The sequence below is a fragment of the Colius striatus genome, chromosome 1 (genome assembly GCF_028858725.1).
Source record: "Colius striatus isolate bColStr4 chromosome 1, bColStr4.1.hap1, whole genome shotgun sequence".
NCBI lineage: Eukaryota > Metazoa > Chordata > Aves > Coliiformes > Coliidae > Colius > Colius striatus.
Window position 1 is genome coordinate 41,890,727 of NC_084759.1, and position 14,929 is coordinate 41,905,655.

At 40.8% G+C, this 14,929-nt stretch overlaps 1 protein-coding gene across 5 annotated transcripts in view; it reads right to left on the bottom strand.

The window, feature by feature from the left end:
- KLF12 (KLF transcription factor 12) overlaps positions 1–14,929 on the bottom strand; it is a 255,583-nt gene that overhangs the window by 94,483 nt on the left and 146,171 nt on the right. For 3 of the 5 annotated variants that reach the window (XM_061995492.1, XM_061995512.1, XM_061995499.1), the window contains exon 4: positions 4,071–4,617. In XM_061995492.1, coding sequence (XP_061851476.1) covers positions 4,071–4,617 — 547 coding nt within the window. The remainder of the gene's footprint in view (positions 1–4,070; positions 4,618–14,929) is intronic. The other 2 variants (XM_061995504.1, XM_061995521.1) reach the window with 1 other exon arrangement.

A 14,929-nucleotide genomic window follows, 5' to 3' on the forward strand; every position in this document is an offset into this window, starting at 1 on the left:
CTAGCCTGAGGCAGACATGTGCCATTGAAAATGTTAGCCTAAAGTGTTAACATACACAGACAGACCAAGCAACTGAAGACAGGGTTTTAACAGAAAGGATCGGGCAATCTTATCTATAGGTGCCGCAACCTGCTGTGCCTCTAATTACACCTTTTAGCAATCCCCATCACTGCTGAACAGGGAGAAAAATTGAGGACAGAGTTTTTCATGGGACTTTAACACTTTGGAATTACTTTAATATGTAATACTATCTAGTGCTCACCACCCATTCCACAAAAGAAAAAATAATCTCCAAACTGTTTTTAGTGCTGTGAATGGTAAGACAACAGTGGTGCCCACTGAAGGAAGTGAACTTTGTCTGTTTGCCACACTGTCAGAGGTGGCAGAGGGTACAGTCTGGACCTGCAGTGCCCACAGAGACTTGAACCTGGCTCCCATCCCTCTGTGCTCTGACAGGCCTAACACATTACTGGGCTTTGTGCATGGAAAATAACATGAGGATTAGGTGGTAGGGGACAATCTGCAGAGCCAGGGGTCTCCCTGGGGTGCCTCCTCCCCAGCATTTGCACCAGGGGGGTTTCAGGAAGATCCACGGTCAGCAGTGAAGTCCGAACTGTGTGTGCAAATATGTGAGTGTTGTGAGATTACAGAACAGCATTAGAAATTGGTAGGAATTTAGTAAGGTTTTGTAAATGGCTAGTGTTGTATCACTGATACTGAACATACTGTCCACGGATTATCTTCTAATTATGTCTTGTTTATCAATTCCTAAAAACGCTTTGATTTTGATTTGCACCAGGTGAACTGAGAGATTTTTATCCTGGAAAAAGCATCTAGATAACAGATAACTCTAGATAACTCTTGCAGCATGATACCCCTGCCTCTTATTGCCCCCTTGGGCTGCAGCACGTGGCACAGGACCTGACAGGATGCTGTCAGCAGCTCATATATACAAGAGCTAATTCTCTGCAAACCCATCTGGCTTCCGATGCTGCAGAAAGAGTTTGATTTAATGGGAAACACTGCAAGTAAAAAATAGGAGAGAGGAGGCAGGACATAGTGCTGAAATGAGCAGCACGTTGGGAGGCAGAAAAGGAGATCTGAGACTCTCCTGAAGGAGGGTGCGACAGAGAACCCTAGAATGAACGATGCACAGTGGCAGAGGAGGAGATGACAGGAAGGCTTGGAAATGTTAACAGATAAGAGGGAGAGATGCAGCAGAGCTGTTGAAACTGGTACTCAAAGAACAGTCATCAAGATGGGAAGGACTAGAAAAAAACCAGAATAATAGAAAAAGAGGGGAAAACAGAAGAAGAAGCAGTGATCTCTTGTGCTGAAGGGGAGAGAGAATTCAAACAGAACATGAAGAAAGAATTATTTGCTTGATCTGCCAAGAAAAGCATCCACTGAGGGGATGTCCAAGGCAGAGGACAGTGGACAGGGAAGCATCAGGGGAAGCAGAAAACCTACCAGGCAAAGCCTGGAGGCAGCATTTAAGGGATGGTCTTGAGAAGGCTTTGCAATAAAATTAAAAATGAAATGGTTCTAGTCTAACCTGTAAGGAAGAGGACAACAAAACTGGAATAACTGAAAAAACACCTTTCTCTATGTGCTGTTTCTTGCATTTTTCCCCTAAGTACCAATATTGAGAACACTAGGATGGGTCTGAACTTTAATCTGATGTAATTTCCCTTAATGTTTGCATTGAAAGTATCTCTGTTCAGGAAAGTGCCTAAGCCTCATTAGAGATACAGGCTAATGCAAAACACAACCTTAAGTTCTCCACGACCACACACCCCTGGATCATCAACAGTGTCTCTGGTTTGGCACCAAGGCAGCAACAAGGCAGAGGTTTCGTGATAAATGCTGCCAACAATATCTGTGGATCCACATTGTATCAGAGTGAGTATTTTTTTTGTTTCTGAAAATAACCAACATTGATGGAAAAGCTGAAAGTTGTGTCTCTAGATGATTTTGAACTTGCATTTCTCCTTCAGCTGGTAGAAGGTTAGCAACCAATTCAATTTGACAGCAATATCCTGTTAGCATCATTGTACATTTATTTCTTGTTTTTGGTATGAGAGCTGACCACTGAAGGGTCTGTGCACATATGAAATTTATTTAATCTGATAATTTATGCAACATCATTGCATTACTTACCTTGTTTTACATTAAAGAAAGAAAAACACACTGCAGCAAAAGCTGACAAAAGATGACTAGCTTGAGTGCATTGTTGCCCATTATTCCTCTATTGTATTTATTTAAATTAACCTGAACATTTATATCAATAGAATTAGTGATAGTAAAATGAGTATAACTGATAGGATAAAAATAAAGAATGAACACGTAATCCCTTCTTTTTCTTTAGCTGTACGCTAATAGGTGCTGCAGGGCTGGCTAATGAACTCTGCCAATAACAGCACAAAGGCGATACTGTCAGGGCAGTTCAGGAGGCCTGGAGCTCGTGGGCTGAAATCCCTCTGGCACAGTAAATTCTGGAATTTTGTTGATGAAACTGAGGGAGTAAAGTTCCAGTTTTACAAGATCAGGAGGTGCCTCCTATGGAAGAAACTAGTACCAGAGTCAACTAGCACTCTGAAAAGAAGACAAATGGGAAAAATTCTGGATGAGCTCAAGGTCAAGCTCCAAAATCAAAATACAAACTAAAACTTCCCTTTCTCTTTTTTTTTTTTCCCCCCCTCCAAGACAACACTGTGAAACACTCTGGTTTTTATTCATCATTTATTGACATAATGGTACAAAGTACTAAAATGATGTCACTGTGTGAAGTGCATTAGAACTTCTTAAACCACCATTTTGAAGCTTAAAACAAAACCCAGATCAGCTGTGAGCTCATCCCTAAGTCCAAGCCTGCAGAGGGGGCACAGGCCACACTTTGGTTCTCCTACCATTCTCTTGATACCCAAGATTTATGGACAGGGTGCTACTGAATGTCAGAATGACCCATCACTGTAGTCCTGTACAAAAATACACAGTTGCCAATATATCAAAACCAGACATGGCAGTTGAAGAAAAAAGGCCTTTTAGTTGTAGAGACTGGTTCCTTATGCAATTAGGTACAGAAGAGATGTTACAAGATGCATTCCTAAACACCCTGTAGCCTCCTAAGTCCTAAAGTGAGGTTACCTGTCAGTACTCTTTCTTTCCACCTCAAGCAATATCTCATTTCAAGGGAGGAAGAGACACATCTTATTCACTCAGACGTGATGAACCTCATTGCTTTCCACATGTTCCCATCTCTGTCACTAATGCCTTCTTTATAAAGCCGTGCTTTTCAAGGCATCTGGGCACATCTGTTTTCTCTTTTCTTCCTCCACCCATCACGTCACCACCTCTAACAAATTTTTGCTCCCTCAGCAACTGTTACATTCTGTTTTTTCTTTCTCTCCAGCTCCCCTTTCTGTGTGTTTTGGACACCTCTCCAACAGTATATCTATCCTTCTGGCATGCGCTTTCTTCCTCCCTTCACACCTCCACGTAACTCTTGAGTCTTGTGTCTGCAAAACTCATTCCCAACACACATATTCTGTGTGGTTCCCTTCCCTTCTGCTGTTTAATCTGGAAGAAGAAATCTAATTCAAAATATTACACTGCCACTCCTTTAGGTTTTATTCTACTTCTCTGCATCTGCTACCACTCTTTGGTCCAAAAACCTTTCCTTCACACCTTCCTACATGGAAATCATCTCTCTGACATTCCTTCCCTTGCCAAATCTCTACTACCTGGTGAGTTTCCCATGTTCACCTATGCAGTTTGATATATTGTCACTCCTTCATTCTCCTGTTCAGGGAGGATTTATTCTGCTCAGGATTTGCCACAAGCTGCCTGAGCATCTAACACTCTTGCTGACCTCAAACTTTATTAAAGTAATTACTGATTTTAGAGAGCATCTGGGATAAAACTTTTAAAGGTTCCTCAACACAATGTCAGTCATATGTCTTTTCAGAGAATGACAACAGTAAGTTTGGAAACTAGCTGTTATGTTGTCACATTTTTCTCGTACAAATGTAGTTTTATAGATGCCACAGACAAAACTGGTTGAACCTTACCTTTGACGTGGCTTCTCCCATCCTCCAACAGTGGTACTACTATAGTGTTGTTCATATTCCCAGGTGATCTCACAGCTGTATAGACAACAGGTACTGACTGCACCACCACAGGGATACGGTGCACGTGACTCATTTTGTTGGACTGCAAGTTCATGGGGCTTGAAGGCGGTACTGGATGGATAATGTGCAAAAACTGCTGGCCTCCAACACCAGATGCAGAAGCCACAAGAGGACCTGGAGTTAATACTGACGGTACAGAAGCTGCTGAGGATACCGATGTTATTACTGTAGGTGATGAAGCTGGTCGACTAGAAGAAGAAGAAGTAGAAGTAGAAGAAGGGGAGGAGGCTGATGCTGTAATGGAAACCGGTGAAGATGAAGCTGCTGTAGGGGATGACCTGGCTTTGTTTATTGACAAGTCCACTGGTTCAGTCTGTGTTTGGAAATGGTCTGTAGATAATGAATCCTCTGCGGGGTCTGCCTTCATGTTGTTTAGTAACAAAGGTACAGCTTCCATATCTGGGTAGTTGTGGACGTTTGGAGACTGCTGAGGAAGGACAAAGAAACATAGTTACACATGGCTAAAGATGACTTGCACACCTAATTGTGAAGCCAACTTGGTCATACATGAAAGCCAAAGGATTTATTTCCTTTTCTTATGTCAGCTCATAGTTTTAAAGGACAAACCATGCTAGAAAGCACAGACTCATTCAGTCTGAACCAAATACAAAAAAAAAGTTCTACTCCCACTCCTTAGAAGGTGGTAGGATTAATTGTACAAAATCATCCTTTATCTTTGCACTGTGCAAAGTCAGCAGTGACAAAAAAAGGTAATATCTCCACAGGTAATCACTATTTATATTGAATCTAACTTTAAGCTAGTGTTACTCACTTGTATGATCTCCAACTGTCATGAAGAAAACTGGTCACTGCCATTTTTCAAACTTTCTGCATATTTGAAGACTACAATTTTCCCCTACTTGTTTACCTTCTAGTCTTTTCTGATTCTTTTTATCTTAAGTCAGCTCTAAAAGAACAAGCCTTAGCACTCTTGTCTGCTCTTTGCAGCGATCCTTGCAGTTTCGTCCACACCACTTTCCAGCAGGCGCTACCTTAACGCTAAACACAGTCCTTCAGCTCAGTGTTCAACTTACTGCATTCTACATGGTCACTGATGGTGAACTCACAGGTCAGTACAGAGCCCCATGTTTGTATGGTTGCCCTGTTACAGGCAGCAAAGGCTACAGAGATTTGTTATTCTTCATTAGGTTATTAGATAGTCTTCCCCGTTTTTTTGTAATTATTTTTCCATACTAATTGAGAACAGTTTTTCTGACTTTGCAAAATAATTTTATTCTTTAGACCAACTCTTTCAAGCTGGCTTACTAAATTTATTCTAGACTAGTGCCATCTGTTATTTCTCTAGTTTTATTCCTTATTTCCATCATCAAAGAGGTTAATAGAATTTTTGAATAATGCTAGGCCAAAGATAGATCCCCGGAGAAGCTCATTTGATATATCTTTCCCTTCTGACAGTATATCATTAATAGCTACTCTTTAAAAATGTTTTCTCAAGTAATTTTCAATAGGCAGAGCAAGGAAGGAAATGCCCATCGATAATCTGGTAGCAAGACAAAGCACAGCTCTCTGCTAAGCACTTCCATGGCACTGCACTGCAGTACTGCTTCTCTACAGGCACACAAGAGTTGTTATATGCTCTAGTACAGAAAACCAACCTCAATGAAAATCATTTGCCAAGCTACTTCACATCTCACTTGACCCAAAGCAATTATTCCATACACAGATCTAACAAGCAATCTTTTTATGGTATCTAAGAGGCTCTAAATGCATTCTGTTGATCTCTAGATTATAGCATTTACCAAGTATCTAAAAATATGTCCAAAAATTTTAAGCCACAAATATTTCAGTTTGTCTAGTCTAAATAAGCTATGAATTCACTTCAGGATTTTTATCAAATATATCAAATGTTCTCGTGGAGAATATTCTCCTGGTTTGGAGTCAGAGCCAAATTTCATCATAGGATGGACTTCCATTGCAAAAGGAAAACAGAAACACTAATATTTAAAACTAATAACAACAGCTTAAATGCATATTATCCCTGGCATGCTGAAAGATGAGATGTTCTAGTAGATCTCATCTATTCATCTGATTTAGATTGGTTCTGGGATCTGACATTTTCCTCCATTTGAAAGCAAGAATATCTCTGGAACAGCCAGTCTCTTCCTCTATTCATACACAAATCAACTTAAAACAAAGGGATCCCAATTCATCTGGCCCTGGACCCTGCTGTTCTGCAGTAATATAAATAACAAAAGAAAAGCATCCTTCTAGCAGGAAGTTCTCCTAGAAAAGAACACAGAGTGAAAACAGGTTACTTTCCAAAGGACATCACTAGCTACCAGTAACAAGACTATGAAAACTTCTTCAAGAGGGCAAAACTGCCTTTAACTGCCCAGTGATGATTCCTGGTGACTTCCTCTAAAACACCTGATCCGGGCTATTGTCAGCAATGAGGCTTCATGCCAGGCATGCCACATGTGCCACGATAAAGACAAGATCAGAGACATTTGTAACATGTGTAGTTCATTTGTCAAACTTCGACAAGTCTTACATATACAGTAGGCCAATGGGCTGGTTGTGCTGAGCTAAACAGACTGGTGGCAAGGTGGGGAGGCACAACCTGCACAGGCTACCGCCAAATTTTCACAAGGCCAAAGGAAATGTCTTCCATCTTAAATGTTTGAGAGAAGGGAGACAAATGTGATCAACTCACATACAAGTGAGATGAGAGATCCCCTTGTGCACGTGGGTGGGCAAGGATTTTCTATAAGCAGTACAAATCATCACCTCCATCCACAGGGCAGACCGTGCCACAGAGGAAATCTGACATGTCGACATCCTTCTAAGGCTTTCCCTAGGTGCCAGAGGCAGACTTTCAGGTTGATTCAATGCTGCCTGCCTCAGTAGCACAACTTGTTACTCTGTGAGCCGAAAGACAGATTACCCCAAAGCTGCTGTTCTCCATTACTCTTCAGAGCATCCTGAAGTGCTTGAGGGCACTAGGGACTTGAGGAACCCAGTCTATGCACGTCAGACTGCTCCCAGGAGTCTTCTAACTTCCAGGATACTTCTGAGACTGGACACAAGGCATCCACGTGGATCTTGAAAGTAGTCCATCACCAAATTGAACACAGTCTGCCCCAAAGTCCCATCCATCTGGCTTTGCATCAATCAGCAACTGTTCCCTTATGAGAAGAGTAAAGCAGAACCCCAAACCCTTATGAAGCATTGTTCTATGGATAGAGTCAATTGTCTTTGAGACAAAAGTGAAGGTCATGACTTGTTCTAGATTTGTGCTAAGAACAGGCCTTTATTTTGCTACAGTAATTACACCTAGCCTTTTGAGAATTAAAAGAAAGGAAAAAAGTATCATGTAACTGCAGTCTATGATGCAAATCATGTTCTTTTTTAATAGCTTCTCTGCATTTACTTGTGTACTGTATGTTCCCTACATCACAGCTCCCTTTTGGTAGATACTGTCTTCTCTCTCAGAGTTGTTGGAGGAGTCATGCAGTCTCTGTGTACTATGGTAATAGAGTTGATATTATTATTTCAATCTTCGGTAGTGAAATTAGACTTGAAACCTTAACAATCCCATCATTAATTTCTCTGAGCAGTATGAAAATGGGTACACCCTTCGAAGACCTCCTTTCTCCTGCCAAGACTAAGAATACTCTTTTTATGGTAAATTCAGGCTGTGACCAATGTCAGCTGACATTACAAAAGGCAACAGGATCCTTATCAAAACAGGTTTGTACATCTCATACTTAAGATAAATATTGTAAACAAGCGTTGAATTTTGTTCTGGTAAGCGATGAACAAAGAGATCAACCCCAATAACTCTCATTCCCTTATAGTGACCCTACAAGCAGTATAGATGTTTCTCCATAATCTCAGATGCTAAGATGCCAAAGCTCTATTTAAACTGTATTTGTATCAAAACTTTGAACATTAAATTATCACTATTTTGTGAAAGTAGATGGTATAAGCAAACCTTTCACAGCAAGCAGGGCTATTTCAGAACTAGGAACTACAGGACTGAGAGTAGCAACGAAGCCAAAAGGGATGGCTGAATTCTCAGCATACTATTTCTTAGCATCTCCCCAGAAAGTTATTAACTGAAAATTAACTGTTAATTTCCCTAGATGCTCAGTGTTGCCATTAGTTTTATTTAATGGAACCACAACTTTTCTAATTGAGAAGATCATGACACTATGGCTGGGATATGCAGAGGTATACCTTGAGCCATTCTGTCAGCTCATAAAGTCAACTGGATGAAAAACAAATGGTTGTGTGGGGTTTTTTCTTCTGTCTCTCTGTTCCTGTCTTTCCATTCTCATCTAGTGAACTGAGCTGCTTCTGGTAGTGTGGGCTCAGATGACTGCTAGTTTCGGCATCTGAAACAGGTTTTCCTAGTCTGGCTTCCAAAGGTGTCCATGTTGGTTTTGCAAACTTTGTTTTAGTTGTAGGGGTCTAAACTCTGTTATTTAGATTTTGGCAGCTTCCAGAGCATTTGGTGGGTGAGAAAGGGTTCAGCTTGAGGTCCCTGTAACCCAGTGGGCTGCCTTGGACACCAGCCCAGACCATGGAAATACAACAAGAAGGGATACAGCTCCACATGGCTTCACTCATCTCACTGCTCATGCCTGCTGATACAAAGGAGAGGGACAGCTTCAGCCCTGCCTCCAGCTGGGACTCAGAGGCAAATCTCAGCAATGCCTCTTATTGCAACAGCACTGTCACATCTTTATGCTGTTCACCATCCACTCAAATCCAGGCTGAAACCTAACTAGAAGACAGGTTAGGATGGCTCTGTGCTACAAAAGGCTTTTTAATAAAGCAGCAGCCTCTATTAGTCAGTGTTCTTGGCTCATGCTTTTTGTGCCTGCCCTTTAAAGCTATACACCACTACTCTCTGCAGTGTTCTGTTTCATCAGCTTGCCGTTAATAAACACCACCAGCAGCATAACACGTGACTTCCCTATTCAGAAAGCTCTATTTGGCTGTGTAAAAAAGCATTCCTTACTGCTCTTTGCCCTAATTATTATGGGAAAACAACCAGTCAGCCACACAACCAGCCACAAGACTCCGAGTGAAGTTATGAAGCCCATGGTGAAGTTACAGCTCATGCCTCATCTGCTAGATGGCCATCCTTTCCTGCTCAGTTCGACTTCACCTTCTTTCCAGCCACCTGAACTCCACCTCCTCTTTACTTGGGAGCAAATTTTGCAATAGCCCCTTTCCACTCTCTTAGTGTACACATGGCAATCTTCTCTGTGTACCAGCATTCTCTCCCATCCATGACCAAGATATAAAGAGCTCAGTTTCTGCATAGTTGAGGTTAAAACCAGCGAAAAAGCAAAGATCATTTTGTTTCCAGCAACTCATCCTGACGCCTTGCAGTTCATCAGCTTCACAGGGCACTAAGCTTCAGTGAGTCTTTATGCCTTTGTGGAGTTTTACTGCTCCCACACAACACAGTTTACAAACCTCCAACAATCAGTTGTCAGCTTTTAAAGCGTTCTTCCTTTCTGGCAGCAATCTCCGAAGGTCAAACAATTTGTAAGAAAGCATACCAAGAAAGCTGTCCTTGATGACAGAAACTGAACAGACTAAATTTAGCATTTATAAAATAAGCTGGCTTTGAGGACAAGAAGTTTATAAAATAAATTGCCAAGTGTTTAGCTCTTCAGTCAAATCACACAAAACCTCCTTCTTGGTTTCCACCGTGCTGCCCCACCTCATTCTGCTCTGGCAGGACAAATTTCAGGTGGAATGATTCTGTTTTGTCAGAGGATCATTCTGAAAAGCTACCCAAAATTTTAGCTGTGTTGTTGCCACTGTCATATAGAAACACCGAGGCTCAGAGGGGCAGGCATGCAGTCTTCTGGGCAGGCACTGCAGAACTGTGCCCAGCTAAAGCAGCTTTCAGCTCTTATCATCACACTTCGAAAGTGAAATCTAAACAACCGGGAATATTTTGCAGGTTACAGTTTTCCTAACACTTCACGGTAAACGAAACACATGCTAGGTTTGAAATGACAAAGAGCACTTGCTCTAGCAGAAGTAATTTTACTTCTGCACAGCACATAGGTGTGCTTACAACTCTGATGCCATGAGATGTGCAGGTAGATTGGGTTTAAGATATGAGTATGCTCATCTTTGGTATGTAATTTCTTTTTTCAAATGAAAATGGAATATTTTCCTAATCTTTCCCGTAGCTAAGGCAGAAAGCTCATTCCCCTGAAACTGCAGTTCTGTAGGTACTTGCCACGAAGAATATCTGCCTCTACTGGGTTTTGTCCAGTCTCACCCCAAGCAGGCGCTTTTGCAGATTGTGAAAGGTTGGCACATGGCTACCTTGGGTAAGCTGCAGCTTGGGCACTTCAAAGAGCCCTATAGGTTATGTCTCAAGTACTCAGCGCTCTACTCAGTCATTTTATCTTGCTAATCTAGGAGGGAATTGTCTTTAAAATTACAGGAAGAGGTATTTCTTAAAACATCTTTCAATCATGAGAAATTAAATTCAAAACACTCGCATGCTTCCACCTGAAATCTCCACTTCAACCAAAGCAATGAAAAACTCTAAAGAAAAGGAAGAAGTAATACAACCTGCAAAAAAACGAACTAAACAATCTATTTGAAACACTCTGTTATCCTGAAAAAAAGGACACATCCAAGACTAAACTAGGCTCCCTTTGAGACACCGCTACCATTATTAATCTATTCATGAGGGGTACACCAATAGAGTTCTGACAGCCATACAAAATCAGAAGGGTGAACAAGCAGACAGCTAAAAACTGAACCTGAGTAAAATACTTAGACATTTGTTTCCCAATGCAGAAGCACCAAGTGAACAGGCATTTGTGCCTTTTTGCTCAAGGCTGCTGCTGGAGGCTTTCCCAGGCTGACAGAACTGCTCAGCTCAGATGTGCTGGACAAATTCAGGAGGTCACGCTGAAGAGAGAAAAATGCAAGACAGCTGGACCTTTCCTCTTTTTTTCTGGAAGCATAAATAAAAACGTCCCTTACTACCAGTTTTCAAGAAAATGGTTGATCAGGGTCAAGGTTAAAGGTGTGTTCCAAGGAGGAAGGGACCCTCAAGAGAGCACTCCCAAGTAAGTCTGAGTCAGACTTGTAATAGCTCCCATTGAAGCTTTTCTAAGAAGTACCAGTTAGCACCAAGAAATACAGAGGGTAGAGCCCAGAAATCATTAAAATAAGAAGAGATTCACCGAAAATGCATTTAAACAAATGGATATCAATTCAACAGGAGAGACTGAGAGATACCCACTTTGAAGTACTCACGATTCACTTAATCTATCATTATCTCTGCACAGCACTTGGATATTTGATTTCAAAGTGGGTATTTCCAACCCTCAAGGCCTAAAAATAAAACTTCTCTTTTGTGAGTCTGAAGAGGCAACAGAAACTCAGCACACGTTATGAGGTGCAGGTGGCCTTTGTTAGCAGAGCATCAGTAAATGTGTAGAACTTACAGAAGATGCCCCAATATAAACAACAACAAAGAGCTAGGTTAGATCAAATTCAAACCAACCATTCATAATTACACAAGCAAAATTCAAGTTCTGAGGCTGCAGAAATGATCTTTTAGCTTTTCCTGAACTTCCACTCTATAGTACTATTCCACAACTACTTCAAGACTGAATCATGTGCTACGATCTTTAGTAACAGCTCAAACTAGGATGCAGAAATGTGCTTCAAAGTGAAAAGAGACCTCTATGTAAACAGCATTAATTTTTAAACATGTTTAACAATGAATGCAAATACATCTAGTGTGAAATGACTTATTTTTAAATAATACATTTTCAAAGATAGATTAAGCATTAAGGTCATTGGCATTCAACTCTCCTGTCCCACAATTGATAAAGTTTACCAGAGGGTTTCTCCGATGGCACAGGAGGAGATTATGTGATTATACAGACTTCTACAGCACAGTAAACTAATTATCCCCTGTACTACGTGGCACATTACATGCAAAATTTTTCCTGTTTCCTAAATATGAGGACAAACTCTCAGTATCTGAAACTCTGCGTGGGCCTGCCATGATTTTTCTTTTGAAAAGCAACAAAACCTACCCCCTCAATCTCTAAATCATTAAAACATTCAGAAGACTAGCTGTTCAGCATAGATGTATTATTTATACTTGAACAGTGTAACAAGAATGTTTTATCAAAGGAGGAATCTGTTGGAAAAAAACCTAATTTATGACCATCACTGTGACACAACTCTTCAAGAGCAATGAGTCTAACAAAAGTATAGAACAACAGTGTTTTAAGATGCTGCTTGCAATATTACTCGCTTAAGCATTTAAAGAATACTGACAACTTATTTGTATTCCTTTTACTAATCCATTTTAGATTTGAGAGTAATTTCTGAACAAATGCAGACCCCTAAATAACTGTTAAAGGAGAGGTAGAATTCTATGAAAAAAATATTGCCCCCAATTCAGAATTACTTTTGGGTCTCAAAAAGACGTTAGTTTTATAAAATCTCAGACAACAAGAACTTCACACATCCACTTAGTAGCATTCTTCGTAAGATTGTTTCCTCATGTTTTGGGATAATTCTTGCCCTTTTTGGTTTTACTTAGTTCTTTGTTTCTTTCTAGCTCAATTTTAAACTAGACTCTTCCCCTTTATCCAAAAACTTGGAGTTACTAAATTTAAAGCACTGCTGTTTACATTAGAAAATCGCAAGAAAAATTATAGTAGGCATGTGTGGAGATTTTTACATGAATTTGGTTTTGGCAGTCTAGACTAGTTATTTAGCCTGAGTGGAATACCTCAGGAACCTTCTGCAAGCATCTACCAAGCAGGTTTGCTGATAGAGAAGTCCACCAAACTAGCAAGGCTTAGTGAAAATCATTTTTTAATAAAAGTACTCAGCAACATCTACATTTCTAAAGTGAAAAAAAAATCTAATTATATTCTAAGATTTATTTTTATCCAACACAGAAGCATTCCGTATCTGCATAAAAAACAGCTTTCATTGAAAAACAATGAAAGCCTGAAGAGTAAATTGTAGTTAACAAGCTGCTGAAGATCCACAAGTTGAAATTTTGATGCAAAGATTTAGTAAGTATTTTCCTGCTCTACGTTATCGCAAAATATTCATGAATATATATAGCAAAATAATACATAAATGTATTAGCAAAAAAAGGACTATGACAAATAATGCACAAAACTACTTTTCATTCCTTTTAACCACCTGCAAAAGCTGTTGCCCCACTCCAGGCAAAGTTCAGCCATGTTCCTGGCAGCCTGGGAGCTCAGTGCTCCCAAAGTGATCTTCAACTTTTGGCTAAGTTATTCCTCCTTGAACATGCAGTGTCAGATACTTCAAGAGGACTCTGCACACCTAGTAAATACAGCTGACATGAAAAAGATATCAAAGACTAGGCAGTTAATTCTTGTTAATTATTCCTCATTACTCAGTCTTCCTAGTACGTCCCCTGTGAAGATACCCATGAACTATTGTAATGCTATACCCACGGCATCAGCAATTCTCTAGCTAGATAATAAATACATCAGGAGCGGTGATGGTGGAGGTGTCATGCCTGAAATTCACATCTAACTCACATACACAGCAACTGGGCTTCCCTCTGCCTCTTTCTACACATCTCTTTTCACCTTAATTTCTACCAGAAGGATTCATTTTCCCAAATGAATCTCCTCCTTCTGTTTACTGTCTTTCAAGCTGAAGTTTAGGTTCATTTTGTTCTTCTGACCTCTCAACTGAGACTGCATCTCAGTTTCAACACACTGTTCTTGACAAAAATAAATACATTGAGTAGGACTAACTCTAGTTGGGTTTGACTGAAATTAAGTCCTTCTGTGGTCTGGGGGGAGAGGGAAAAAACAAAGGTTCCCTTCAGAGACAAAAAAAAAATAAAATCAAGTAAGGTTTTACTAAAACCAGCACTTTGCAATGTCTGTTCCTTGAAGACATTCAGGACAACCTATCCAAGAACTGGTTGTCGGTCCTAGTAAAATAAATGTGCCTATTACTGTTTTCTGGTACCGAGGGTCCAATGGTCTGAATTTGCATAGGCAAAATCCTCCAAATGTGGGTGGCTCTATCCCAGGCTCATTATACAGGGTGCAATGACTTGCCTCTAACACCCTTGACCTCTCCCCTCCTGCTTGCCACTGCCACCCTTCCTCTGGGACTAGGCAGCATGGAAGAGTACATCAGCTGGCCTCTCAAAGAAGGAAAAAGAGCCAAATTTGGGAGGAGAAGAATAACACTAGTTGGAAAAAAGCCCTGTAGAGGCAGACAAAATGCAGAGATTGGGGCTGGTGCTGTTAGAGAGGAAACTGATAGCAAGTCCTGGCTGGGAAGTCTGGGATACCATCAGCAAAGCTACCAGGGCTCCAAGAGGTCACACAAGGTGGGTCTGTGTATTAAAGAAAGCTGGCATTTAAAATCCTAAGCAAGCCATTAGGTCACCTAATGTAAACCTCAGAAGCAACTGGGAGGACTACAAGATGAAGATGAGGGTGCCAAGGAAAAGGTACCCATCTCCCTGCATGGTGAGGTTGGTTGGGAAGGCCACAGGGCTTGGGTGGATACGAGGAAGAGTGTCCCAGCCCAGAGGAAAAGAGACAGGTCAAGCTCGGAGTGACCAGACAAAAGGGTTTATGCCAAGTAAAGCAAAACACCCTGCCAGCATCTGGCACAGGACATGATGTCGCTGAGGTTCACCATTCCTCTGCTGTCAGCAGATATCCCTGGAACCCACTTGTGAAACATCC